Consider the following 26,658-nt stretch of genomic DNA (forward strand, 5'->3'; position numbering starts at 1 on the left):
TTTGATATTAAATGTATTGGAATGACATTTAGTGCAGACAATTACAGTCCAAAGAGGATGAAACCAGATTCTTTTGTTGATCTTTCCTCAGGCTTCCCCAGGTTACTGGCATTTGCTGTTCGGAGATAACTCCCTGCACACCCATCAGATGCTCTTTACACTAATAAAAACAAGGTCATATTATAGATCGTCCTATATCTTCTTTTAACAGCAGTGTGTCCCATTCATTCATTTCAGTGGTTATATTTTTTGCCATTTTTCGCCAAAGTTCACCTTTTTTAAATTTGGCACGACTTGTTCATGCACATTATGCTGTAGAACAGGGGTCTCAAACTCAATTTACCTGGGGGCCACTGGAGCTAGGGTCTGGGCAAGACTGGGCCGCATCAGGTCCCCCCCCCCCCCCCAAAAAAAATGCATTTATTAAAAACAGAAAAAAATACAAACTTTTTCAGTGCTTTGGTTGCGATTTTCTACAATAAAAGCTCTGATAAAACATTCCACTGTTCTCAAATATCTTAATTTTTATTTTTCTGCACAAAATAAGATGAGAAATAAATAAACAAATCAAGAATAAATCAGTAATAAATAAATATAATAATAATAATAAAAGGGCAAATAATAAAAACTTAAGAAACCACATATAGTTGGTGGCTAGACAAATTATTTTTTTCAGATTAAAATGAACAAAGCATTATTAGAGCCCTGTAGACATGACAAAACACGACTATAGTCACATTTATACTCTTTTTATTTACAATATATTGCGCAACTGCAGGTTCTTGAGACACATGCTAACTCGCAAACTAGAGAGCTAGCGACCTAAACGGCAGCCTTCAAGTTATTTCCTTTAAACTTAAATTGCCAAAAACGTACCACTTCCACACAGATAGGGAGGATAACTATTAACAGTTATTTAACCTTTAACATGAACATTAATCAAACGTAATATTTTTTTCTAGGTACATGATACCATACAGCATCCATATCAAACTTGCGCGGGCCGCACTAACATTAAACTTTCATATGAAGGCGGGGGCCTCAAACTAGTGTCCTGCGGACCACATTTGGCCCACGGGCCACGTGTTTGAGACCCCTGCTGTAGAACTTTGCCTTTTGACTCCCTTTTTACCACAAAGGACCAATGCGGAGTCCACATCACTGTGGACGCTGCAGCAATCCACTTGTCAATGCAAGACCTCAAGGTACTCCTCCACACAGGTCACTCCCACCCTTTTTTAAGTGGACTCGGACTTGGAGGTGCTGATTTCATCCTAGCCACTTCACATTCGACTGCAAAACAATCCAGTAAGCGATGAAGATCATGGCCAGCAGGACCACATCATCAGCAAAAAGTAGAAATCCATTCCTAAATCCTAAATCCGACAGCGGTCTTACAGGGACCGAACCGCCTGAATGTGTGACCGCCGTCCCTCAGACCTTGGTCTACATTGTCGGAAAGCATCTGATTCTAAATATGTTTTTTAACATTATTGGAGCCCCCTAGACATGAAATAACACCCCTATAGTCACCTTTACATTTGTAATATCCAATATAGTAGATATAATCCAAGAAAATTAGATATTTATTTAGACATAAATACAACTTGTGCTGATGTGTGTCGCAGTAAATGTGTTCCCTAGGTGTAGTTTAGTGTGATAGGAAGTGACGTCCGTCGGGAGTCTAGAGTTATGTCGTGGGTTATAGCCGCATGAACAGTAGCGCGTTATTATTGTGACTATATATCGGTGCTTGTTTCAATTACTGACACCTAGTGACCAATGTAGAATACTACATTCACAATTTCAATGCATTTTCTGCCTTATAAATATTTGTATTTTATAATGCATTTAATTAGTTCATTTGGTCTTTTTTATGTATAAAAATGCATAATTTAGTGTCTCAATTTTGAAACAAATTTTTTGAAAACAGCTTCCAGAGATGGAAAATCTGAAACACCGGCTCGACGCTTTTGACGAAAACACTATATCGCCATCATGTGATCGGAAGTGAGCTTTGATGACAACCCTGTTAAGAACGGCGTGAGCCAGTCTGGAACCCAAGATGCAGAAAGACGTTCCATGTAATAAAAAGATATTCATTATGACAAAAAGTGTCCCCACAGAGGTAAGCAAAAAAGTACAAACAAGAACAAGGGAAAAGCCACACGGCAATACAAAACTAAAAATCACTACTAAAAAGAAAAGCTGAGGCAAAAACCAAACAGTGCTCACTGAATGTTATGTTACTGCTGTGAAAGTTCATGGCTGCATTTGTTCAAGTGTACTGGTCATGACATCACAGCCAAGATGGCAGAGCTTCAGAAAACTCTTCAGTTAAGTCATATTTCATAGTTGTTTTATTTTTCTATGACATCAGTATGACAAAAATGTTTTATTACGTGAGTACTTTGATTTTTGTTGTTTTTTTTCCATGTCATAAGCACTTTAAAAACATTAGATGATGTTGCACACAACCCTAATGAGGACAAGAGGCATAGAAAATGGATGGATGGAGGCCTCTAAAAGCTGTTTTACCACTGAACCGGATGTTTTGAAAATCTCAATTTCTAAGAACAAAAACCTCTGCAAACACGTTTTTTTTTTAATCTGGATTTTCAATGGATGGTCAATTGTGCAAATGAGCTGTCCAATGCCACTGATAGATTGCAGTCCTACTGCAGCAGCCACAAGTATAATTAGCATATTTCATATTACTGTTGGTTTACTATAAAAAAAGAACACACATTAAAAACATTTTTGATTAGGTTCATAAAAATGATTCAATTTATATGTACACAACAGAACATATTACACAATTAGCAATATTTTGAGGCCATAATCACACAATTCAGCTTCTGTCATTAATGATGGCATCAAATCCAAAAACCAGAAATGTTGTCAGTAGCCAACTGAACATAAATAGCATAGAGCATAAACACTGCTGAAGCAACTAGACATAAACTTTAGTATAGCTGATATATTATTGAGTAGAAAACTTGCAGTTTACACAATAAAACAGAAATATACACTTATTTTTTCTGAATAAATCTGGGAAATAATGTCTATACAAAAACTGAAATCTTGGTTCACTTGTGATGGTAAATCGGCCCAATACTCAAATGGATGTCACTTTTATATTCAACAAACTGAGGCTTACCCAGTGAGACGTCATCAAGCACAAACAGAAAAATGAAATAAATCACGAGAATAAGTGAAATCATGTACAATTACCAAACATGGATGTGTAAGAAAGCCAATTCTTTTAGGTTGCTGAATGTCTTTACAAAAAGTATGTGATTTTGGCGCAGCACTGTATGTGAGATTTCACCTGCTGGGCTATACAAGTTTTATTTACACTGAAGATGACCTCAAAGTCAAAACCACTTTCACATTGAAAATGAATGTAATGTGAGAATGTAAATAAAAACCTCCTCCATCGTGGGTGAGGAAAACTCCGTAACACTTCAACCGGTAACGACTGGCTGTGTGAACGGGACAGTCCATACTAGGTGGTTTTAACCAGGTCGTAGACGTGAATGTGTACGTCGTCGTCGTATTTGATGTAGTACACCGTGGGCTTGGCCGGGACTTGGTAGATGACCAGGCCCGTCCTTTTTAGACCGTTATCTGTGACATACTCCACCTGTTTACCCACAAGGCTCTCTGGCTCCTCACCCGGCTTCCTGTCTGCTGGGAGCAGGTGTTTGTTCTCTGGGTGGGGGGGGGGGGGGGGGGGGGGGGGGGGCACAGAAAAACAATAAAATAAAATAAAATAATTTTTAATAAACTCTGTGAAAATCTGTGTCCTGGTGGTGGTGTCTGCTGGATTGGATTCAATGGCTGTATTTTTACAGTTCTGTAATACTGTATATACTGTAATACTGTATATACAGTATTACACTACAGTATATACAGTAAGTATTCCCTAAGACAGAAGTATTCCATTTCAGTCACAACCTACAACCTGAAGAGCATTCTAATTTTTATATTGTGCAGTGATATATGCACATCTTCAACCATTTTGCAGGATTCTGCACAAATAGTATAAAATAGGCCACATTTTATTTTGACACAATACTATAGTAATGCTTACACACACACACACACACACACACACACACACACAGTAAACTTAAGTTCCGTTACCTGATTCAGGAAGAACACGCAAATCACCATCCTTGTAATCGTCCCACAGCTGGTACATGTAGAGCACGGGGTCCTTCTCGTAGGTAATGTAATACCAGTGAGTCATGATGGGGGCTCGGGATAGCACCATGCCTCGCCATTCATTTTTCTCCCCGTCCTCCTTTTCAAACAGATGTTCCACCGCCCGGCCAACCAGCTCTTCCGCCCCAGGAGGCACCTTGATCTTATTATTCACTGCAAAGGACGGACATGACAACTTAATGAGTTCTGGGAACTGTTAAGATCCAGAGCATGCTGACAAAGCGCTATCACAACTGAGAGCTTTATTCAACACTCGTCTAGCACCTTAACGTGGAAAGTGTTTGTTTGTCCCACTACGCTGAGTCAAGCGGCAGTTTGCGCAATTTGCAGCGTTGTGTGCTCTGTTAACTGGTCACACGTCATCTACTTCTATGTGCTGTAATATAGCACATTACTATAACACTAAAAGCATTATGATTTGGGTTATAGCTCAGATGGTGACAGGTGAATTTCTGCAAAGTAGGACTTAATACAGGATTAATAAATGGAATATTTTCATAGTTAGAGCATAAAAAACTGTTCATGAGCTTCTAAAAACATTACTAGAGCCCTATAGACACGAAATGACACCCTTATACAGCAGTACTCATATTACCTAATATAGTTGGGAAACATAATGTGGGTCAATCGACCCGCATTCAAGACACTACAACAACAAGAAACTTAATGCCAATGGATCGCATGACATTAGGAAAAAAGATAGACATCAACTTAGTATCCATCTAAATATAGCGTTCGTCACTTGACCGACAGGGAAGCCAGTCTAACATTAACCTGCTATACATACACACGTAACCTCTGACAATACAGCTAGCTTTGTTTACACGCCATTGCGCACCACTTAAGCACAGCACACAGAACCTCTGAAGCGACACGTGAGACGGCCGCCACTTTAACAGTACTGTAGCAATCTACTGAGCTAACGAGTTAGTCTTCAATTTATTTATTCTAAACTTAAGACTAGTGGAAAGAAGGACAAAGTAAGAAGCCAAAAATGTACCACTGCCACACAGACTGGGAGAACTTTTTGCTGACTTAATGCAGGAAATGTCTTATCAATGTCGATGCCAGAATACTACATATACCTGTACCTTGTCTTTTAATATTTCTTGACTGATAAGGCCATTGTCAACAGAGACAATTTTGAAAAAAACATGATAGAGCAATAACCGAACCACGACGTAAATATAGAAGTTATTTCTCATTTTGCACTTTTAATCATCCTGAACTCATTCGCTACCAAAGACATATTAGGGATGTTCCAATCAGGGGTTTATGCTGCCGATACCGATCCCATCCATGAGTGAAATAAGCCAATACCACTACCAACAACATACATGCAGTGTAAATGTGTAAATGTACCACTGGCTATATTATGGGTCACCAAGGTTTTTCTTGTGAGAGCTTTAAATTTGACAACATTAACAAAATTCTGGTATCCGCAACTCACACTTTGTATTTCACAATGCATTTCTTTCTAGTCTTCTCACGTTATTAACTCCATCTCTGCTAGGCACAAACTTACCGACTTTCTCGGCCAATAGCTGCAGATTGGACACTCGGCTGTCCTTGAACAACTCGATGCCGTAGACGCAGTCAAAGCCGTCGTATTTGACCATGTAAAGGGAGCTGTTGACAGTCAGCCGCTCCAGGACCGTGCCTTTCCACTTGGTCACGTTCCCCTTTTCCCTCCAGTTGTGTTGAATTCTGCGGCCCAGCAGGTTGTCCGGGTCGGGGCACAGGGTGGACGCCGAGCTCTCACTCAACTCTTCGCTGCTACGCTTCCTGTCAAATGTTAGTTATTGCATTTAGAGTGAGGATATCTGCAGGGTTTGAATAGTTATATCAATCAACATCAACTTAGTAAGAAATCACACAAAAAAGTTCAACACTACGGCTGTGTCTCAATTTGTGCACTTCTGCACTTACACTGAGTCTTTTAAGGGCCTAAGGGTGCTCACACTGAGAAACATAGCAAAATGCTGTGCACTGTAAGTACGCAGCTGTGCAATCAAAAGGGCGAGTGCAGTCCTGGACACTTACCACCCACAATAGCCACCATCTTGGCAACATACTGGAAAGGAGTGTGGCCTAAAAACTTATACGCAAGAGAAAAAAATCGAATTCGTTTTTGATTATTATAAAATTGCCAAGTGTAAAAAAAAGATGGCAGATCTTTTATATGCCGATGTTGGCAATAATACACCGTCAAGTGGTTGCAATTCAGCATAAAAAAAGAGAAGACGACGAGAAATGTACCATGACCGTGACTGATTTGGGACAGCATTATACTGTCAAAAGTCATACAGTATGAGAACTAAATACATAATGCTCTTCCTATACTGTACTGTATTGACATGTACTCCAGAAGTACTCAATTTGAGACACAACATATCATCACAGCCAATAAGAATCGAATTGAACTTCTTTGGCTTCTTCAATTAGATTTGAAGACAGGCTTGTTGACAAATCAAACAGCGTTAGGCAAAATGAAAACCTGCTCTGTGACATTACCTTCCTCGTTTCTTTGACATGTTTCCATAAAGTCACACAATCCTGCAAGGAAAACAAGATATCAGGTAGTGAGAGCAACACAAGCAGCTGACAGACTAAGGTAAGTTGTACTAACCTTATGTAACCTATGTAAACAATGTTGGGCTTTCACAGTTTCAAGTATGTGCATTTTATTCCAAATTTGAAAATAACATCTGCTGGAGTATCAATACACATAGCCATTTTAACAGCTATATAAACATTATCGGTTGACACATTTGCTTTTTTCAATAAACGTTAACCTGTGGACATTCATTATTGATGGGACTTTACGCACACTGTAAAATAATTATGTAACACACACGTTCAGTCAACCATTCACATGCAAATTCGCACGTAACAGTCCCCCACAATACCGGATGTAAACATTAACTGCTACAAGCTAATGCTATCTATGTTAGCCACATGCTAAATAACATAGGTTAAGTGTTTGTTTACATTTAAGTCTGTCCCGCAAATAAATGTACAACTTCCCCATGGCTAACGTTAGCCTCCTCAATGTTGACGTGTCAAAGAAATAAGTGTAAAACTGTCGGCTGTCAAGAAGAAATGTCACTTAAAATGAAGTCTGTTGTTTTATCAAGGAAGAGACGTTTTGTGGAATGTCGCGCCAACAGCTCTACTAGGAAGCTAACTAAACAAAAGGAAACGCTTCGCCATGTAAGCGCTGATTTTTGTGCCCTGACAGTAGCTGCAATCTTAAAAGGGTACAATAAAGACGTATCGTGGAAAAAATATGGAACATCTTCAACTACTTCGACGAGTTTATTAGGCAATCGGCTATAAAATAATGTATTTACCCTACCTGATCAATAAATTCACGTGTGTTTTTCTTTGAAGGAAAGATTCCACCACCTAATGTAGGCTAACTACAGGAAACGGTTTTAAGGACAACAAATCCCAAAATGCACACACAGCGCCCCGGTGCATTCTGGGACTTGCATCTTTTTGACGTAGGCTTTCCGTTTTAGAAGCGTCACTGTTATCAGAAAACAGATATTGTCGCCATTAATGCATTATATTATATTACACACGTTATTGCTAAAACAATATTAAAATAGATACTCCCAATTACAACTAAATATGAATGCATTGAATGCATGATGAGAAAATGAAGATTTTTAATAAGCTCAGTGTGTCTGAATTTGTCGGTTTCCTGACGTTGATATTCACTAAATCAAGGAATTAAATATATATATATATATATATATATATATATATATATATATATATATATATATATATATATATATTCGATTCTTTCGACTGCATGGGAAGTATTTGGATGTCTGCTTAGTGACCGAATGTCAATGTCAACTATTTCTCTTCACAGAGCACCGTCGGTCTTGGTTGAAGTGCACAATTCCGACACTAGATGTCACACTGAACACAACATCTCCTGTATTCAACCCATGACAAAACTTGACATGATGAATTGACTGGTGAGGTGAGTGGATGATGCCTCATGGAGGATCTTTGGGGGCTAATTTAACAGCTTAAGGTCATTATACCGAGAATGATTACAATTTTATTTAAACTTAGCATGTACACATTCACCATATGGCAGCGATCAGGAATTAAAGCATTTTTATTTAAGTTAAATTCCAACCATCTGTTCTTTATACCGCTTGTCCTCATTAGGCTTTGATATGAGTTGTAGCCTATCCCAGCTGATGAAGGGTGAGATATGGGGTACTACCCCAAATAATAGCCAGTCAATCTCTGGACACATATAGACAAACAACTGTCCGCACTACTATTTTCAGCTATGGACAATTTAGAGTCTAACGTGCATGTTTTTGCAAGCATGGCGAGAACATGCAAACTCCACACAGAGAATGGAGATTCAGACCCAGATCTCCAGACTGTGGGGCTGACATGCTAACCACCAGTCCACCACGCTGCTTTCAATCAGTATTTTGTATTGCATTTGGAAAATGAAAGAAACACAACCATTTATCATTCAGAAATGCGTTATTGGTACCATGTACTGTATATGCAATCATTACCCTAAACAGGTTAAGAGGGTAAAAAGTGTCCTTCTCATTACCTTAGTTTATCGATGACTTTGCGCCCCTGGATTGCAACATTTTGACCACATATTTCTCATATCAGTTGACTACAGATGGAATTACTGTGAGGTGTGAGCCCATGTTGTTTGACTGCAAAGTTGATAGTCGTTGTGAGGATGTGAGTGTTGTGTCGACACAAAGCAGTCCAAGGTTGTCTCTTCTTGTCCTTGTTGTCACAGCAACACAAAAAGACCTAATATGTCTTTTTCTTCTTTATTCTTTAAGCGTGATCCAGCAAGTCAAACACAGCCCAACAATCTTTTTCTACTTCCTTGTGTCACTGGACAACATCAGCGACATACATGATACATTCCCATCCATTTTATCTCACAGAGAGATGCCACAGCACAGTTGTAAAGTCAAGCCAAGGTTAGTGTGTGTTTGTGTGTCTATGTCCATTGATTAGGTATTTCTATTATTAACCACAGGTCCAATGTGAACGGAAGTATGATACCTTTAGAGGGATAACATGCCATGGATGAAACATGCATGTCTGGAAACCAATCACTCTATTTATAGCCAGTGTATTAAAATACACATTTTACTGGATGTTTGGGAAACCTAATATTTTATTTTAAACAAGTGTCACCTTCCATTTAGGAAAATCAATTACTTTGATGAAGACCTAAGTTGATGAAGACTTAAGTTGTACATGCTTTACAGTGGACTTGAAATCTTCCTGTCAGTGCTGTGCAGACAGCAGGGGGCGCTGCTCTGTCAATGCACAACTGATGCTGTTAGTTGATTGGCAGCTTTGCTTTTTGTATAATTCAGGTAACCAAATATGTTGGCTTGCCCTGTTAAGGCTTATTCTGTGTGTGCATTTTCCTTCTGCCTTGCAGGGAGCAGTGGGCAGCAACTGGGACAGATGTGCTGGCTAATGTACCTTAACAATGGAGTAAATGAATAATGGGCTCACTGTATAAAAGTGCTACATATATTTAAAAAAAAAACAGAAAGTTTCACAATTTTACTAAATTTCATTTTTTAAGTTGTTTCTAGCACCATTCCAGTCAGAAGTGGGGCAAAATCTCCATTCTCTTTCAGGAGGCTGCATCGAAACCTCTGTAGACTTCATTGTGTGTCTCGGCAGGACCATACAGTGACCTTAAAAAGTAATTTTCCAAGGGCTCTCTAAGATTGCTTCCATGGTACCTTTCTAATTCAGGAGATCAGGGAAACTTCCCTGTCCTTTGGGGTACTTGCTGGACCCAAAAATGTGAGAAAACAGCACTTTTACATAATGATATTTTTTCCAGATTGCCTCCAAGGCATGGTTTTCTGATCTGGGAGGTCAGCTAAACCTCTTTTCCCCTCATTGGGAGGTCCTGGCAGGAACATAAAATGGCTTTAAAGGCACTTTTTATAAAAATGGCAGAAAACTACATTTTTCCAAGAGGGAGATTTTCATTTTGGCATTGTGAGGTCGCAAAATGTTGCCTCCATAGCACCTTTCCATTGCAGGGTGTTGGGGAATCCTGATTGGAGTTCCTGCCTGCATCCAAAAATGATGGAAAACACTTTTTTGAATGGTCAATTTTCTGCAACGTTTGGCAAATTTTGTGAAAATGTCCTTTTATCCAGGTCGCTTCCATGGCACCTTTCTGGTTAGGAAGTCCTCCCTGTCCCTCATTGAGAGTCCTGCAGTAACTACAATGACTGAAAATGCATTTTTTTTAACAAGGGATTTTGTCCAGTTACTGCATCTAAGGTAAGATTTTTCAGGGTGCTTCTACAGTACTTTTAGGGTTCGGGGGATCAGGAAGACGTCACTGCTCGTAACTGAAGGACCCCAAAGAATCAGAATCAGAAACGGTTTTATTGCCAGGTATGATCAAACATACTAGGAATTTGTTTTGGTGAAGTATGTGCAGACACATCTATTAAAAAAATTGAAAATACAAAATATACAGAATACAGTATAAATATATGTACACACTCTGTTTTTTGTTTGTTATTCCGGAAGTGCAGTCTGAAGAAGAGTGGAAGCGGAAGTCAGTGGAAGAAAAACACATTGGAATTTTCTGCAAATTTAATCAGATATGCAAATTGGTTGCCTTTTTTTCAGGTTGTTACCGCAGTACCTTACCTTTCCCCTCTTTGGCGGTCTTGACACTCCCTAAAAAAGGATGAAAATGACATTTTTTTCAGCTGGGTTGATTTTTATCAAATCTACAACAGCACTTTTCCGGTCCGGCGGGTCAGGAATATTACTAAGGGTCCCAGCAGGTCCCACAAATGGCAGTTTTCAGAGGGGTCGAGCAGTTTATTTTTTATTTTTGGCATATAGGAGGCCTTCCCCTTCCCATCATTAGGGTTGAGTCTGTAGCATGGACACAGCGGCAATGCAAGCGCCATGGAAGCCTCATGCTGGTTGAATGCCTGTGTGCGTTCGGTGCTGATGGCGGGGTGGGCTGAGGACGTGGTGCGGTGTGGTCTGGTGTGTGTGTCTTAGTGCAGGGCCTCTGGATGAGGCAGTAGGAAGACAGAAGGAAGCAGAAAGAGAGCTGGTTTGCAGCTTTACCCTTCCGGTGACTCAGCAATTTCAGAGATGAATTTTGTAAATAATCCCCCCTCGCTTCTACTCCCTTCGCTCCTTGTCCCCGATGACCTTTTCACACTCCATCACCACCCCTAACCCGCAATAATCATTCAAGTCTCATTACTTAATTGCTTTTGTACACATAAATAACATCTCATTATTGTAATGACTCTCAGTTGGGGGGGGGGAAGGAGGACAGACTATTTGGAAACTCATCACATCCACATTGATTGAGGTAGGAAACATAATCAGGTCAAATTAAAAAGAAAAAAAAACTATTAATCATATTTTGTTGGTTTGTGGTGGGATTCAGTTGAATACCCATTACCGACTGACCTGCCTGTGTTGAGTGCAAAGAGAGACGTCAGATGCACTCTGCTGGACGGAAATAGACTGTAGTGGGATATCTGAGCAGAGGAGACGGGAGAGGCCTTGGCGATTCTGCCATCCGAGATAATGCAGACTCTTCTGCATGGCGAGGTGGTGAATTAGCGCGGAGAGAGACAATGAGCTGAATTGCACTGGGTCATGCATTGTGTGTGTGTGTCTATTCCCAGTCAGGAATGATGGTCACATCAGCCGGAGAAAGGAAATTAGTCCTCAATGTCACTCATTTTCTCAACTGTTGATAATGATATTACTAATCAGAACTTTGTGTGTCTTCATTTTCACAAGTAGATTTCTATACAAATTCCTTACAGATGGCTTCACTGGCTCTGTTTCATTATTTTTAGTCAGTATTGTGCTGCATTTTTTTGCCAATTATTCAAATTGCTGGGGTTGATTCAATATTTGTGACCTTTCTCTCGCTCTCTTGCCCTCTTTCTCTTTGGAAAATATAGTTGTTTTGTCAACAGGTACAAATTAATAATATTAACCTCTATGGTGAAACAGGTCACTGTTATTCAGATCAAGTATCATAGTTACATTGCATAATTAGTTACAATTCAAAGTGCACAATTAAAAAACACACAAAAATAGGGATTTATTCTTTAGATCGGGGTGTCCAAACGTTTTCCACAGAGGGCCAAGGGCCACTTTGATATTCTTGCAAGCCCACTCATGTATATATGCTAAGAAGTTATATTCAGTATATGAAACAAACTGCATCTCAGCTTTGTGATTTATGCTGGAGCCTATCCCAGCTGTTTTTGGGCGAGAGGCGGGGTACACCCTGGATTGGTCGCCAGCCAATCACAGGGCACATATAGACAAACAACCATTCACACTCACATTCATACCTATGGACAATTTGGAGTCGCCAATTAACCTAGCATGTTTTTGGAATGTGGGAGGAAACCGGAGTTCCCGGAGAAAACCCACGCATGCACGGGGAGAACATGCAAATTCCAGAGCGGGTAATCGAATCGGCTCTCCTAACTGTGTGGCCTGTGCGCTAACCACTCGCTCACCATGCAGCACTTTTAATGTTCCAAATATTTAAATATTCTTCTTGTAAATGTACTTTTTCTATGCAGCTTATTCGCACTGTGGCTTCTCGTGATATTATAACTTTGTTCCCATAATATTTAGACTTTATTATCATAAAATTACATCTGCTATTTAGACTTTGTTGCAGACATGTCAACTTTATTCTTGTAAATTTTCTTCTTGTAATGTGACTTTTTTCCCAGAATATGTTGACTTTATTATTACCGTAATATTGTAATGTTTTCTTTTTCCCACTGCTCACTTCCTTCCTTCACTTATTCCTTTTAGATTGTAACTTATTTCTTTTCATATATAGATTATATTCTTGTGAAATTGATTTTTCTACTGATTTTTGTTACAATTTTTTTTAATTGTTATATTTTTACAATGGGCTGTGGCCCAAAAAAAAAAAAACAGCTGCGGGCCGAAAATGGCCCAGAGGCCACACTTTGTACACCCCTGGCCTCGGTGGATGATTTAGGTATGAACGTAACGAGGAGAATTTGATTGTTACTGTAAATATGAAAATGTACATAAATATGTGGAAATCAAAATGTATGTATTTAATGTATACTGTCAATGTATTCTTAAAGAAAGAAAAACACACAAATGTTTATCGGAATAAAGCAAATGTAATATACAATGGCAAGAAAGTGGGACGCTCAAAGTAGGCTTACCTGAGTTCTGTTTGATCCCAGGGGACGGAAAGAGAGGGAGAGTCAAAAGGGCTATTAGGAACCGGGAGACGCTCTGTGTAAAAATGATGGATGCTGTGGGTTTTTTCCCTCAAATCCCCCTGACAATTACAACCATTGCTGCTCTTCTGCAGCTCACACCCAGAAACAGCACAGCCTGCTTGACATACCTTCGCACACAGTCATCAGTCTTCTCCAAGGCCACTTAAAATCACTCCTGGAGGTTAGATTTCTCTAAAGAGGGGCCGGGCTCCGTTATAGCATTCCAGTTAGGAATGAGGTCAATTGCGTTTTTTTTTTTTTGGTTGTTGTTGCTTGAGGAAGATTCTCTTGAGTGGTACTTTCTATAAACATACAGTATATAGCAGTTATTTATCCTCAGTTATGCAAATGTGGATTTTTAATGATGAAGAGGAATAGTTTTTTTTAGGGTGAAGTTCTGGGTTTTTATGACAACATATAAAGGACACACCTCCTCCATCATGGACACGACACTAGACTCATTCATTCATTCATTCATTTTCTACCGCTTTTTCCTCACGAGGGTCGCGGGGGTGCTGGAGCCTATCCCAGCTGTCTTCGGGCGAGAGGCGGCGTACACCCTGGACTGGTCGCCAGCCAATCACAGGACACATATAGACAAACAACCATTCACACTCACATTCATACCTATGGACAATTTGGAGTCGCCAATTAACCGAGCATGTTTTTGGAATGTGGGAGGAAACCGGAGTACCCGGAGAAAACCCACGCATGCACGGGGAGAACATGCAAACTCCACACTCCACCGCCCCGACACTAGACTACTTTGAAAAAATAAATAAAAAGGCTTCGCTACACATCCTAAAATGAAGCTCAGATCTCTGCAAACAACTTACACGCATGGTATTACTAAAAATGTCATGGACCAAATGATTGCTGAGATGTCCTCCTGATCGGAAGCGGTTGTTAAGGTTCAGTGCAAAATAGGGGTTGACTTGAATTGAGCCAGGAGTTTTAAATAAATCCTGGTTATGTATGGATGTAAATTAGGTTGACTTCAGGGTTGCAAGGGGTCAGGGTTTAGCAAGAGGCAGTAAGCGATGAAATTAGTCCATCACGGTAACGTCCTCTGATGTGATGGGCCGCAGTGTGTGTATGTGTGTGTGTGTGTGTGTGTGTGTGTGTGTGTGTGTGTGTGTGTGCCTGAATGTGCAAGTGTGTCTGTGCTGATGAATAGCCACAGTGTCACAGAGTAGACCTTGACAGAGCAGAACAGATGAGATGAGTCAGAAGCCAAAGCTTTGTGCTGGCTCTCGCCACTTCACTTGCCGTCCTGGAGCAAATATTATCAGTGGGATGATGGAGTGAAATTAGCGGGCGTACGGGTGAGAGGGCATTGCTTCGTGTCATGTGACAATTCCAGCTGAAAAAGGCCAAATACGCCGGGAGATTAACTGTTACAAACAAAGTGCTTGGGAGCAAATTGTAATTATACCAGTAGAGTGAATTTTGGAAAATGAATGGCTCTCTACATCCTACTCCTCTATTTTTCTGTCATAGACATTTCTGGGTCGTTAGTAATGGGAAATGTTTAGCAGAATAAATGCATAGAGACCAGCTGCTGCACAGAAATCCCTGCAGACTGTCCCCTAAAGGTCAGGCAACCGGAACTTGGAACTTGCATTAAATCTTAGATCACAGAAAGAGCTTGTGTTTAGAAAACTAGTATTTATATTCATATTCACATATTACATACACGACTTACATTCAATTTTTTGGCTTCATTCGATCACGGTTTTTCAAATATGTATATTAAATAAATATTTCTGTTCTCATTCATTCATTCATTCTTTACCGGTTTTCCTCATGAGGGTCGCGGGGGTGCTGGAGCCTATCCCAGCTGTCTTCGGGCGAGAGGCGGGGTACATCCTGGACTGGTGGCCAGCCAATCACAGGGCACATATAGACAAACAACCATTCACACTCACATTCATACCTATGGACAATTTAAAGTCACCAATTAGTCTAGCATGTTTTTGGAATGTGGGAGGAAACCGGAGTACCCGGAGAAAACCCACGCATGCACGGGGAGAACATGCAAACTCCACACAGAGATGGCCGAGGGTGGAATTGAACCCTGGTCTCCAAGCTGTGAGGTCTGCGCGCTAACCACTAGACCGCCCTATTTCTGTTCTGTGGTCTATTTTTTAATAAAAAAAAGTGATGCTAATGCTAATGCTAAAGCTAATTCTACACATTGTTTGCCTAAATTAAGCATTTTGACGCATACAAATGGATAAATAAAGTACCAGTACTTGTAAGTATAAGGCATTCAGAAGATTCTGCACCAAAGCATTCAAAGACTGTGTGCATGATATGTACACTGGTCACTAGGTGTCAGTAATGTTACTGTAATGTTCTTGTAATGTAATTATCTCACAACAGCCACAATAAAAAAAAAAGGGCTACTATTGCTGTACTACTTTATAACAACACACATTTACGTCTGAAATGGGTTATTTACTCCTATTATGTCTTCTATATTGAGTAATATGAGTGTAAAGGTGACTATAGGGGTGCTATTTCATGTCCAGAGGTCTCTTATGATGCTAAAACCCATATTTAGAAAATTGTAAACAGGTTTTCCGGTAATGCGAACGAAGCAGCGGTCATGGTTTGGTCCTTGTATGACCGGCGTCAGAGTTTGCTTCGTATTGCTGACAAAAAGTCAGTTCATGTCTAGAGAGCTTTAATAATGTTAAAACCTGTATTTAGAAGGTTACTCAACTACAAAACTATTCAATTTAGATGGTATAGGATGGATATGGATTTACAAATATCTGGAAACAATTATCCACGAGGGATTAAAGTTGGGTCCTTGTATGTCAATTGCCATAAAATGAAAAAGCAATTAGCGCTTAACACTCAAAATTACGAGTGTGCCTGAATGCCAGTGCAAGGAGCAGCAGGAAGGAGACAGGAGTTGTTCCTTGCTGTGTGTGCATCATATCAACAACTCAGTGAGTTTGAAGGATTACTTTGTGTATTAAGAGTGTTTCATTTTGAAGATTGAATTCATATTGGCGTTCCAATTAGTCCTTGCACGGCCCCAACGGTGAAAACCTGGCACCGTGACCGGCGATTCACCCGAAAATGAGGCTTTATTGTTTGTATGTAGTTTTGTACGAGATACGATTAGGAAGGGGGTAGTGGTTCTTTTACAGCTGGGACACCATGGAAAGATTTTTTATCTTTTTAGTCCTATTTTATGCTCTTAGTCTTTAGCTTTTAACTCCAGTGTTTTGTTTTTATCTTTTTAGTCCTATTTTATGCTCTTAGTCTTTAGCTTTTAACTCCAGTGTTTTGTTTTTATCTTTTTAGTCCTATTTTATGCTCTTAGTCTTTAGCTTTTAACTCCAGTGTTTTGTTTTTATGTTTTTAGTCCTATTTTTTTGCTCTTGGTCTTCAGCTTTTAACTCCAGTGTTATGTTTTTATCTTTTTAGTCCTATTTTATGCTCTTAGTCTTCAGATTTAACTCCAGTGTTTCCTCAGGGGGGTCCTCCACACTGGGGGCTGTGTCGGGTCTGCTGAGGGGGTGCCATCCTTGGGTCCCTTCGACCTGGCCGGCTGGGGGTTCCTCCCTTTAATGTGGGGGTCCGCCCGTCTGTCGGAGTCGGGGGGGCCCGGGTGCTGGTCCTCCGATGGCACGGCCTGCAGCTTCTCCCAGTGTGGACGGCCCCAAAGGTGGCGTTTCCTTGTTCCTCAGTGCCATGCCATGTCTCCCTACTGTGTGTGATTGTGTGATTGGGTGTGTGTGCGTGTGTGTGTGTGCATGTCTTTGCAGGAAAAGTGCTATACAAATAAAGTTGATTTGATTTGATTTGAAAAGCATCCACAACACATTCTACACACATAGTAGACATGCTGCACTATTTTTCCTATTTCTTCCACCTTTGTTGATCCATTACTATACATTACTGTACATTTCATACAATATCAATATACATTCCCAAGAGTGTATAAGGCTCAGCGGTATGATCATAAATTCTTGCCTAAGTGGACGTTTGAATGAGTGAGGCAAAGACCTCTTCCTCCTCTGTAAGTGGGCCATCCATGGCAAACTGGTGTGATTTACACATTGACCGGATCTGTGAGACGTCATGTGTCCTTGGCCCAAGACTGCATTGATCCATATTTTTGTCGAAATGAGCAGTAAAATATTGTAAAAACCCCCTTGGGGGTCATGGATGAGGCCGCCATCAAATTATAATTTTCATCTAGATGACACAGTGAAGGCCGTTGTGCTTCTACTGTTTGTTTTTCCCACTGCTCACTTCCTTCCCATCGCTTGCTTACTGTCCAGCAACTGTGATGCTGATGATGCTGATGCTGCCTGCGGCTGCTGGATGACTGACTCCCCCCACCCCCCCTTCTCCCTCCATCTGCCTGTCTTGCTCACTGACTCATTCATGGACTCGGAGCTTTAACCAAACGCTAATCCTGATTTCAAATTTGAGCTGCGTTGTCATGACGCATGCCACTGCTGCAAAGACACATTGGAGTTCAGCGGGAAGGAAAAAGGACCTCCGCCAAGGTTGAACTGTTAGGAAAAGTTGGACTGAGCGGCGGTTCTCAAACACCGAACTGGACAGTTTCAGAAGTAATGATAAAAAAAAGACAAGTTTAAAAATGTATTGTAAATAGCTACATAATACCTAAATGAATACCAATCTGGAAACAAGGGCTATTATTTTATTGGATAAATAAGCCCATAGTTGATCCTTGACACATTGAGAGTTACATATAACTGAGTCCGATGCTGCCACCAATAGACTTATGAGTTCATTAATGTACATTGTCACATATAAATAAATAAATACATAAATAAATGTACATATCACACTGGTGGTGGTGGTAGGGGGTGGTTAATCACAAAATTTGGCAGGTTGGCAGGTTTGTTTCTAGTCATGCTTGAACAATGCTGATGCCAGCAACCTATATTATTAGGTTCTCAATAGTATTTAAATTCAGGGGGTGCTGTGGAAAAAATAACTGTAATACATGAAATTGTTGACATAGACCTGCTGAGCATACACTGCGGTTACATGATCTTGACTATATTGATTTTTTTTTGTTTGTTTTCGCGTCAATTGTGTCCGGTGTGCACGCAGCTTTAAGCTGTCATTTCTGGGTACATGAAAACATACGGCATCCATATCAAACTATTAAGGCGGGGGCCTCAAACTAGCATCGGCCGCGAGTTTGAGACCCATTAGACAATTTGAAGGCAAGGGCCTCTGGCAAGTAGGTCATAATTAAAAACTAAACTTTTGGATGGGTTGTTTTTGGAATTTACTAAGATTTTTGTACCATTTGCCACAACCCTGAATTTAACTTGATGCATGTTGTGGAGTAATACAAATACATGGGAAATCATTTATATTGTATTACAATTGGCTGCATGGTGGTCGAGTGGTTAGCGCGCAGACCTCACAGCTAGGAGATCAGGGTTCAGTTCCACCCTTGGCCATCTCTGTGTGGAGTTTGCATGTTCTCCCCGTGCATGCGTGGGTTTTCTCCGGGTACTCCGGTTTCCTCCCACATTCCAAAAACATGCTAGGTTAATTGGCGACTCCAAATTGTCCATAGGTATGAATGTGAGTGTGAATGGTTTGTCTATACGTGCCCTGTGATTGGCTGGCGACCAGTCCTCTCGCTCGAAGACAGCTGGGATAAGCTCCAGCACATCCCCTGACTCTCGTGAGGATAAGCGGTAGAAAATGAATGAATGAATGTTTGCGGCCATTTCGGATTTGGAAAAAGTTCTGATGGGGCTGAAGAGTTTCCTCTGAGTCGGCATTTTTATCCAGATATGCACCAACATGTCATGGTGCTACACCTTCACAAAGTTGTGAGTGTAAGCAAAAGGCGAAACTATACCTAACAAGCTGCACGTGTCACTGTGGAAACGTTATTGAAGCCCGGTATCGGGCAAAAGGTGAAAGATGGGACAGGGCAGTAATGGACTAAATAAGCAAATGGCCCGGTGGAGGTAAAAAGCAACGGGGTTGGTGCAGGAGATGCTGATATGATTAATTGAAGTAGGACAGCCAGGGACACAGGCACTGCAGAGAAAACGAGGTAGAGGACAATCCTTGGACATGTACAAGATGAAATTTGATACGAGCGCTACTTATATAGCATTGCAACTTTACGTATGTGGCGTTCTCATTATGAATAACAACCACATGTATAGATATTGTGTGTCAATATGTCAAAAAAAGAGAGCGCATGTGTGACACGTCAAGCTAAAACTATTTCAACGCACTGCGGCTGTGGCCTCGCCCACATTTGTAGCAACACAATGTCGAGCCTGGTGTTAAAACACCTCACCTTGCATGTAATTGTAATCTCCCTGCCTCTGTGTGCATAATCATTGAGGATCCAGACACCAGTGTGTGTGTGTGTGTGTGTGTGTGTGTGTGAAGGAAAGAGAAAGAAAGAATGGGTGGATGCTGCTCCCAGGCTGCCAGAGGAGTGTGTCCTTGGACTGCCCTCATCTCTGACGCACACACACCCACCCACTCTTTCAGGCACATTCATATACACACACTCTCCACGGCCACCGGTTCATTTGCTCTCTCTTCACATAAGACTAATACAAAAACAGGGGGGGCCTGCTAGTGCACGTACGCAATGTGACGTACAGGAATAAATACACCGTGTGCTTCACACACACACACATAGAAGGCTCTTTTAGACCGAGCTCAGACATCTCATCAGGGATGCAGCAGAGCCCCTGTCTGCAGAGAGAGATCTCATCTGATGTGGGGTGGAATGAGGCTGATTTACAAGGTTGAAGTGTGAGTGTTTCTATGTATTACAGCAGGGTGTTCAAGGAAAAGCACACACACACACACACACACACACACAGATAAGTATGCCAATGCGCTCATCTTTTTATTGCACAACAATGTAATCGTCTTTTTACGAACGCTTAAACAACATTGCCACTGACTGACAGACCAGCTTGAGAGAGACCAGGGTGTGGCTCGTGTGTTGTCGGCTATAGCAGAGGTGGTGGACATGGCAGCCTTTTTTCTTTTTTTTTTTTGGATGCAAGTTCAAATCTGGGAGCTGGTTGGAGCTTGTGTCATTTATAGACATCACTTGGTAGTTGTGAAACCTTTTTTTTTTTTTTTTTTTTTTTAGCAGAAGATGGTTGCAGACTGGCCTTTGCGTCACATTGTCTGTGCTGTTTCTACATGTTGCTGGTAAAGTATCTCTGGTTACAGAGCTAGGGAGTGCTACTTTGGATGTGCTCAAGTTATTTCTACACAGCACGACTTGCCTCAGTGTTATCTTTTTCTCAAGTGGGACCGAAGTTATCGAAGGAAAGGCACAGGAACACGCACACACACACACACAGGCACACAAACTCAAGCACACGATACAGTCCTGAAGCAGAGAGAAGGCTTAGGTTAGCTAAGCAGGCTACAATAGCTACGACACAAATTGCTAAATGATAAATCATCGTGCATTGGTTGGTATACGCGACAATGTCTAAGGTATGAAGGTCCCACTTGGAAACATGTGAAATTGTATGCACTGAGCTGAGATTATATCAATTGTGACGACATTTTTTTTTTGTGATCAGTTTGCAACCAACAGCCTAGATGATCTCTTTTGTGCAGGCATCTCTGCTTTTTTTTTTTTTCTCATTGCAATTTGGTTACCAAAGTTAACATCTCCGCTGCTGATATACCAACAGAGGACCGCCAGAGCTCACCCTCTCACTGTAGAAAATAGTTCTTGTACAGCAGGTTGTGGTTAAAAACACAACAATGTGCCCCCACATCTCTGTGTGTACCGTATATACAGAACATGAACGTACAGCGCGCAGGCTCAAACCAACAAAAATGTGCAATATTGTGATTTCCCAAATCAGGGAAAATTATAAATACTGACATTGTCATTTTTAATTTAGCAATACTAGTCTTGAGCTTTTTTTTTTTTTTTTTTTTTTACATATATTGCAAGTTTTAAAATAAAAACACATATTTGCATTTTTACAGGCACATACATACCACAAAAATAGACTATGTGGAAACTAGATATACTAGGCACAAGGTATATACAGTCCATGTGCATGGGACACATTGTAAAAAGAAAAAAAAAACATACGGACAAATCAAAAACACATTTATATAAACAAAAAGTAAGACCCTGATTTGCTAACATATCAACACCAAGGCATTCAGTACCCTTAAATATCTGGTACAGCAACAAATGAGAGGTTTGAGTCTCTGATACTCTCAATAATTGTCAGTCAGTGTCAAACATGTGTGAGAGGTTCTAGGCCCACTTCACAGAAAGGTCCAGGAGCAGCACTCAGAACCCGGGACAGGGTCCTGGTTTCTGATCAATGATCTGGGATATCCTATCCTTTCTGTGATTTACACACTACAGTATCTTAGTGGACGAATGTAATGGAACAGTGTCTGATATTGCCTGAAACATTAGCTCTTTAGCTCCCTTTGCTCTCACTGACTGTGAACCCCTTCACGTAATATCAGCACAGTCCTGATAGCAGCTTAATAGGGCAAACTCTGGTATTAGCACAAAGGAACAGGGAAGAGGACCAACTGATTACACTGGAACAGTATCGAAGCGCACACAACAGCTATACGGACTCAAATGGACTCGATTTATTCACAATCGTATTGGCCTTTTGGCATGTGCCTTTCCCATAGGAAAAAAAAAAGCAATAGAAAGTTGCTGATGAGTGGGGGCCACAGCATTGTGACCCACTATGATAAAACGGTTTAGTGCATGTTAGTCACTGAACACAATGTGAAAATCCAACATTTAAAAAAATAAATAAATAAATAAATAAAAGCCATGAGATGAAGTGAAGCCCTTGGATAAAAACAATCACCTTACACCTTGAATTAAAAGACCTCAGAGGTGGTGAAAACATGGCAGTATCGTGCCTGATAGATAGGAGCCAGCTCAGGGTTTTAGCCAATTTAAGAATTCAAGAATAGACAAGTGCGCATCAATCAATGGCCCGCTTGGCTGCAGCGATCATTACATCTCTCTCTGAAAAGAAAACCTGAGTGAAATTTCGCAATGTGTTGGGTTTTTAGCGGAAAAAACACGCCTTGTTTCTCTATCGGAATTGAATTTACCACAAGCACATAATCGGTCCGCGGGACCATTTCAGAAAAACGGCGTATTGATTTTCATTTTGATTCACAAGGTTGTAGTGCAACACACAAGGTGCTTAATAACTCATACACCTCAATAAACCTCACAAAACCGATGGATCCGCTCATGTTTGATGTAGCGATGGGATGTTGGGGGGGGTGAGCATACAAGGAGAAGCATCTTCAAGAGTTCTTAAAAAGACACACGCACGCATACACACACTGCAACCCCCTTTGCATCAAAAAAAAAAGCCTATTCAAATCATCATCCCTTTATTTACATGGCAGTTCATATCTGATTAGCTGTCTTCTTTCATACATTCAGCCACCGTGTGAAGAAGAATCAAAGAACCAAAGCCTCAACCCATCGGAATCAAAATGTCGAGACATTCATTGTTAATGTAGGATTTAGCATTTTGCAGGTTGATTGACTTTAAATGTTATTTTTAAAAGGCATTGCCATGTTTTTACCCCATTTACCCCAAACCACTCCCACTTTGATCCTACAAGTGTACTCCCTCAGATGGGTTTTAAAGTGACATTCTTGTCAAGGTATGAATTCTTGTTGCTATGCACCGGCTGGTTCCATCGTTTTTTGTTTTTTTTATGTAATTAAAAAAAATGATTAGTTCTTTTTCTTCTCTATCGTCCCTTCAAATATTTTTGGTTAAGGTAACAACATGGTCACTGGATTACAATAGCTCAAGTGAAGCCACAACAGCTGCTGGATTCCTTAAGAGTTCACATTAAAAATAAAAGAAAATCACTTTCCTGTACAGCATATGTATAGATATTTATATTCTTATATATTTATATATAGGCGGGGTAGAGTATTGCAGAATTATATTGCATGTGTTAATCAATAAAACTAGATAAAAACAAGCAAGTATACAATATGAGATGGTCTCCTTTTTTTTTTGATAAAGCTGAGATTATTTAAGCGCCTTTTGCCTCCAGGCTTACAATCAGAACGCCGAGCAAACATCGGACCACTCGGCAGATGTTTCACGAGAAAGTGGTCAGCGCCGCCGTCAGCATATCAAACTAATCAGCCCTGACAAAGCCGAGTTAGAGAGAACGCGCCAGTGAGTCCATTCTCCGAAAATAACCCCCACCTCCCCCCCAAAAAAAAAAAAAACCCACATACAGACACACACACACAAACGTACACCCATGTATATACAAACACACAAACCAAATATATGGCTTCTAACGTTGAATCAAGGCAGTTAAATAAATGGCATTTTTCTTCTATGTTTCTTTTTTAGTTGATACAGACACAACCAGACTTTGTGTTCAAGCTCAACTTTGGTTTGGGTAGATACAATGAATATAATATTATTTTCCTCAAATATTTACACTTCGATGTAAGATCGACCAGCGGTCTACAACACTAGTTTGTCCACTACTATTTGAAACAATATGAAGAGCGATGTGTTATTTTGCTACGACAGCTTTATACGGAGAAAAGAAATTACACTCTAAAACACTTGAACATTTAAAATGTCATTGTCATTTGACCTCAAGTCCCTGATTTTCATTTTTAAGTCCAGCTCCTGCTAGATTGCATTGCATGGATTCTACACAGTATGCAAATGTTACATTAATCATACGTTTCTAAATATCTTTACAGTAAAGACAGCGATATACAGTAGGTGTTTGGAAGCAGAGTGTAAGGGGTGATACTAAGAATAAAAGGTGCTGGCACAGGAGACTAGACCAGTTCAACCTTAAGTTAGACTAGTTTCATTGTATAGACTTTTCCTCGCCGCAGTCCCAAAATGTGGAGACACGTCTCCTTCAGCAGACACCAGCTCACAGCGCATCCACGCCCAATGACTGGTGGAGCCGGCAACAGCCCATTGGTCATCTAGCAGGCTGACGGATCAGCGAAACTGACCCAAAACAAACACCTACAAAAAAGGCCTCTTTCCTGAAATCGACCAGGGTCACAAGTTGGAAGACAGCCGGGATCTGGCAGAGTCTAGCTCCGGAAGGCTGACAATTGAATCTTTCTTGGGAACGGCAGAGTCTGGAGGCCCTGATCCAGTAGCTCCTGCTACTGTCCCCGTCGCAGCAGGTCCACTGGGAGGAGGAGGAGGAGGTGTGGAAGCGAAGGCTACCCTTTGTTGTGTGCCCGCCGATCTCCCCACCCCGGAGGGCCCGGGAAGGTTAGGGTGAGGGGGACCGATGGAGGTGTTGGAGGTGCGGGTGGAGGGCGGAGGGCTGGGGGCTGCGGATGCAGCTTGGGGCGCTCCCTCCTGGGGGAGTGAAGGCTGGGAGGCAGACAGTGCGCGGGTGTCCTGGCTCAAGCTCCCTGTGTGAAGGGAGTGGGTGCTCTTATGTGAGGCAGGCCTCGGCTGGGTCTGTGTGGGACTAGGTACATGGTGCTGTACTAAGGACAACTGGGACCCCGAAGGGCCTGCACTCGCCATGTACTGGAAAGTCCGCCCTGAAGCTGCTAAGGGGCTTTGGACGGGCGGGCTGGAGATAGCTGATCCAAACGCCCCTCCAAGCGTCTGAGGGGGCTGAGACTGAAGAGGAGACATGGACACGGGGCTTTGCAAGTTCTGCATCACCTGGAACCTTCGCACCATACGAGGAGACTGCAGAGTCCCTGGACCCACTAAAGGACTCGCCATTTGAGGGCAGAAGCTCATGGCCACTGCCTGCTGGAGGGTGGCGATCGCGGAGCCCGTCTGAGACTGGCCCGGGGGAGCGAAGATGCCACCGATTGAAGGCGTCATCGACATGGCCCGTGGCCTCTGCAAGTCCACGAGCTTCACCATTTCACGATCATACTTGACTATCTCCTGGATCATCTCGTTCTCGCGATTATTGAAGACGCCAGAGTTAAGGTCGTGCTGAACTTTGTGCATCAGGATGGAATTCTTTTTACCTGAAGAGAAGATATGGACAGTTTATAGCGGAATGCTTTTGTCCATTCATTCGGAAGAACATTTGAGGTCTATATTCTAAAGATGCTTGAAGGTGTCAAAATGCTTGACTAACACAAGCCTTGCTTACTCCCCAGAAAAATATATTTTTTGGAGCTTATTTTTTTCTTGTACATCCCACAGTAGAACAAGTTCTGAAAGTCAGAACCCCACGTGGATGTCTCTATAATATTTGCATGATTATTATTGTATGACTATCAAGCTTTTTTCATCTTTTTTTGTTTACCTATACCAGTGTTTTTCAAACTTTTTTGAGCCACGGCACGTTTTTTAGATTGGAAAAATCTTGTGGCACACCACTAACCAAAAATGTTACAAAATGTCACCATCACCTCACACGTGCATCAATAAGTCTATCGGAGGAACAAGGTAGGTGTTGCCACACGGACCAATATTACATTGCTCTGCCAGTCTTTACACCACAGACACTCCACAGTAGCCACGTTTTTACATGACCAGTTTAGCTCTTTCCGAATGACCTTTCGGGAAACAATGGTATCCATAGAAAGGAATATTCCAATCTCTTGTTTACATGCGCCGTGAAAATCAACCAGAATAGTCAATAGGGCATGCGCAGTAAAACGTAAACATCAACATCACGTGATACCGGCTTCCCCGAGTTTTTCTTTCACTTGTTGGAATAACTCCGTATTGTCAGTTTTTCGTCTGTCCAGTCTTGAAATTTAGTTTGAATCAAAAACAAACTTTGCTTAGCAGTCCAATGCCGATTGCTGGCCTCCATTTTTAAAAGTGAAGAACGTCTGGATCTGCGTGTTACGTCATATCTGAGCATGCGCTGAAAGAACGCACCCGGGATAAATTTAAGCAGGAAAAGATCAATTCAATCTTGCTAATATTTTATAATTAAACTCAGGACATGTTTTATATAGATATATATTTTCTTTTTTAATAAAACTGCACTTGTGAATGGCGTATAGAAGTGTTTAGTTTCTGTTTCACAGATGGCGCTAATGCACACAGAAGCT

General features: G+C 41.1%; 2 protein-coding genes across 2 annotated transcripts in view; both read right to left on the reverse strand.

The window, feature by feature from the left end:
- Positions 1-926: 926 nt before the first annotated feature.
- Positions 927-7,715, reverse strand: LOC131125473 (spindlin-1-like). The gene is made up of 5 exons (XM_058067064.1): positions 7,589-7,715; positions 6,745-6,786; positions 5,756-6,015; positions 4,150-4,383; positions 927-3,714 (listed from the first exon to the last, which is right to left on the reverse strand). Exons 2-5 carry the CDS (start codon positions 6,762-6,764, stop codon positions 3,509-3,511), a joined length of 720 nt encoding a protein of 239 aa, XP_057923047.1. The 5' UTR covers positions 6,765-6,786; positions 7,589-7,715; the 3' UTR covers positions 927-3,508.
- A 12,308-nt stretch (positions 7,716-20,023) lies between these two features.
- Positions 20,024-26,658, reverse strand: part of LOC131125210 (potassium/sodium hyperpolarization-activated cyclic nucleotide-gated channel 2-like) — a 37,916-nt gene continuing 31,281 nt past the window's right edge. The window contains exon 8 of the mRNA XM_058066523.1: positions 20,024-25,614. Within this exon, the coding sequence (XP_057922506.1) occupies positions 24,665-25,614 (950 nt within the window). The 3' untranslated portion in view covers positions 20,024-24,664. The remainder of the gene's footprint in view (positions 25,615-26,658) is intronic.

The sequence above is a fragment of the Doryrhamphus excisus genome, chromosome 3 (genome assembly GCF_030265055.1).
Source record: "Doryrhamphus excisus isolate RoL2022-K1 chromosome 3, RoL_Dexc_1.0, whole genome shotgun sequence".
NCBI classification, from domain to species: Eukaryota; Metazoa; Chordata; class Actinopteri; order Syngnathiformes; family Syngnathidae; genus Doryrhamphus; species Doryrhamphus excisus.

Bases quoted from the DNA above. Each gene is read 5' to 3' on its own strand.
- LOC131125473 (XM_058067064.1), bottom strand. From the start codon at position 6,764: ATGTCAAAGAAACGAGGAAG. The intron at 6,016-6,744 runs GTAATGTCACAG...AACATTTGACAG, and splicing joins ATGTCAAAGAAACGAGGAAG to GAAGCGTAGCAGCGAAGAGT. The intron at 3,715-4,149 runs GTAACGGAACTT...CCCCCCACCCAG, and splicing joins GCGTGTTCTTCCTGAATCAG to AGAACAAACACCTGCTCCCA.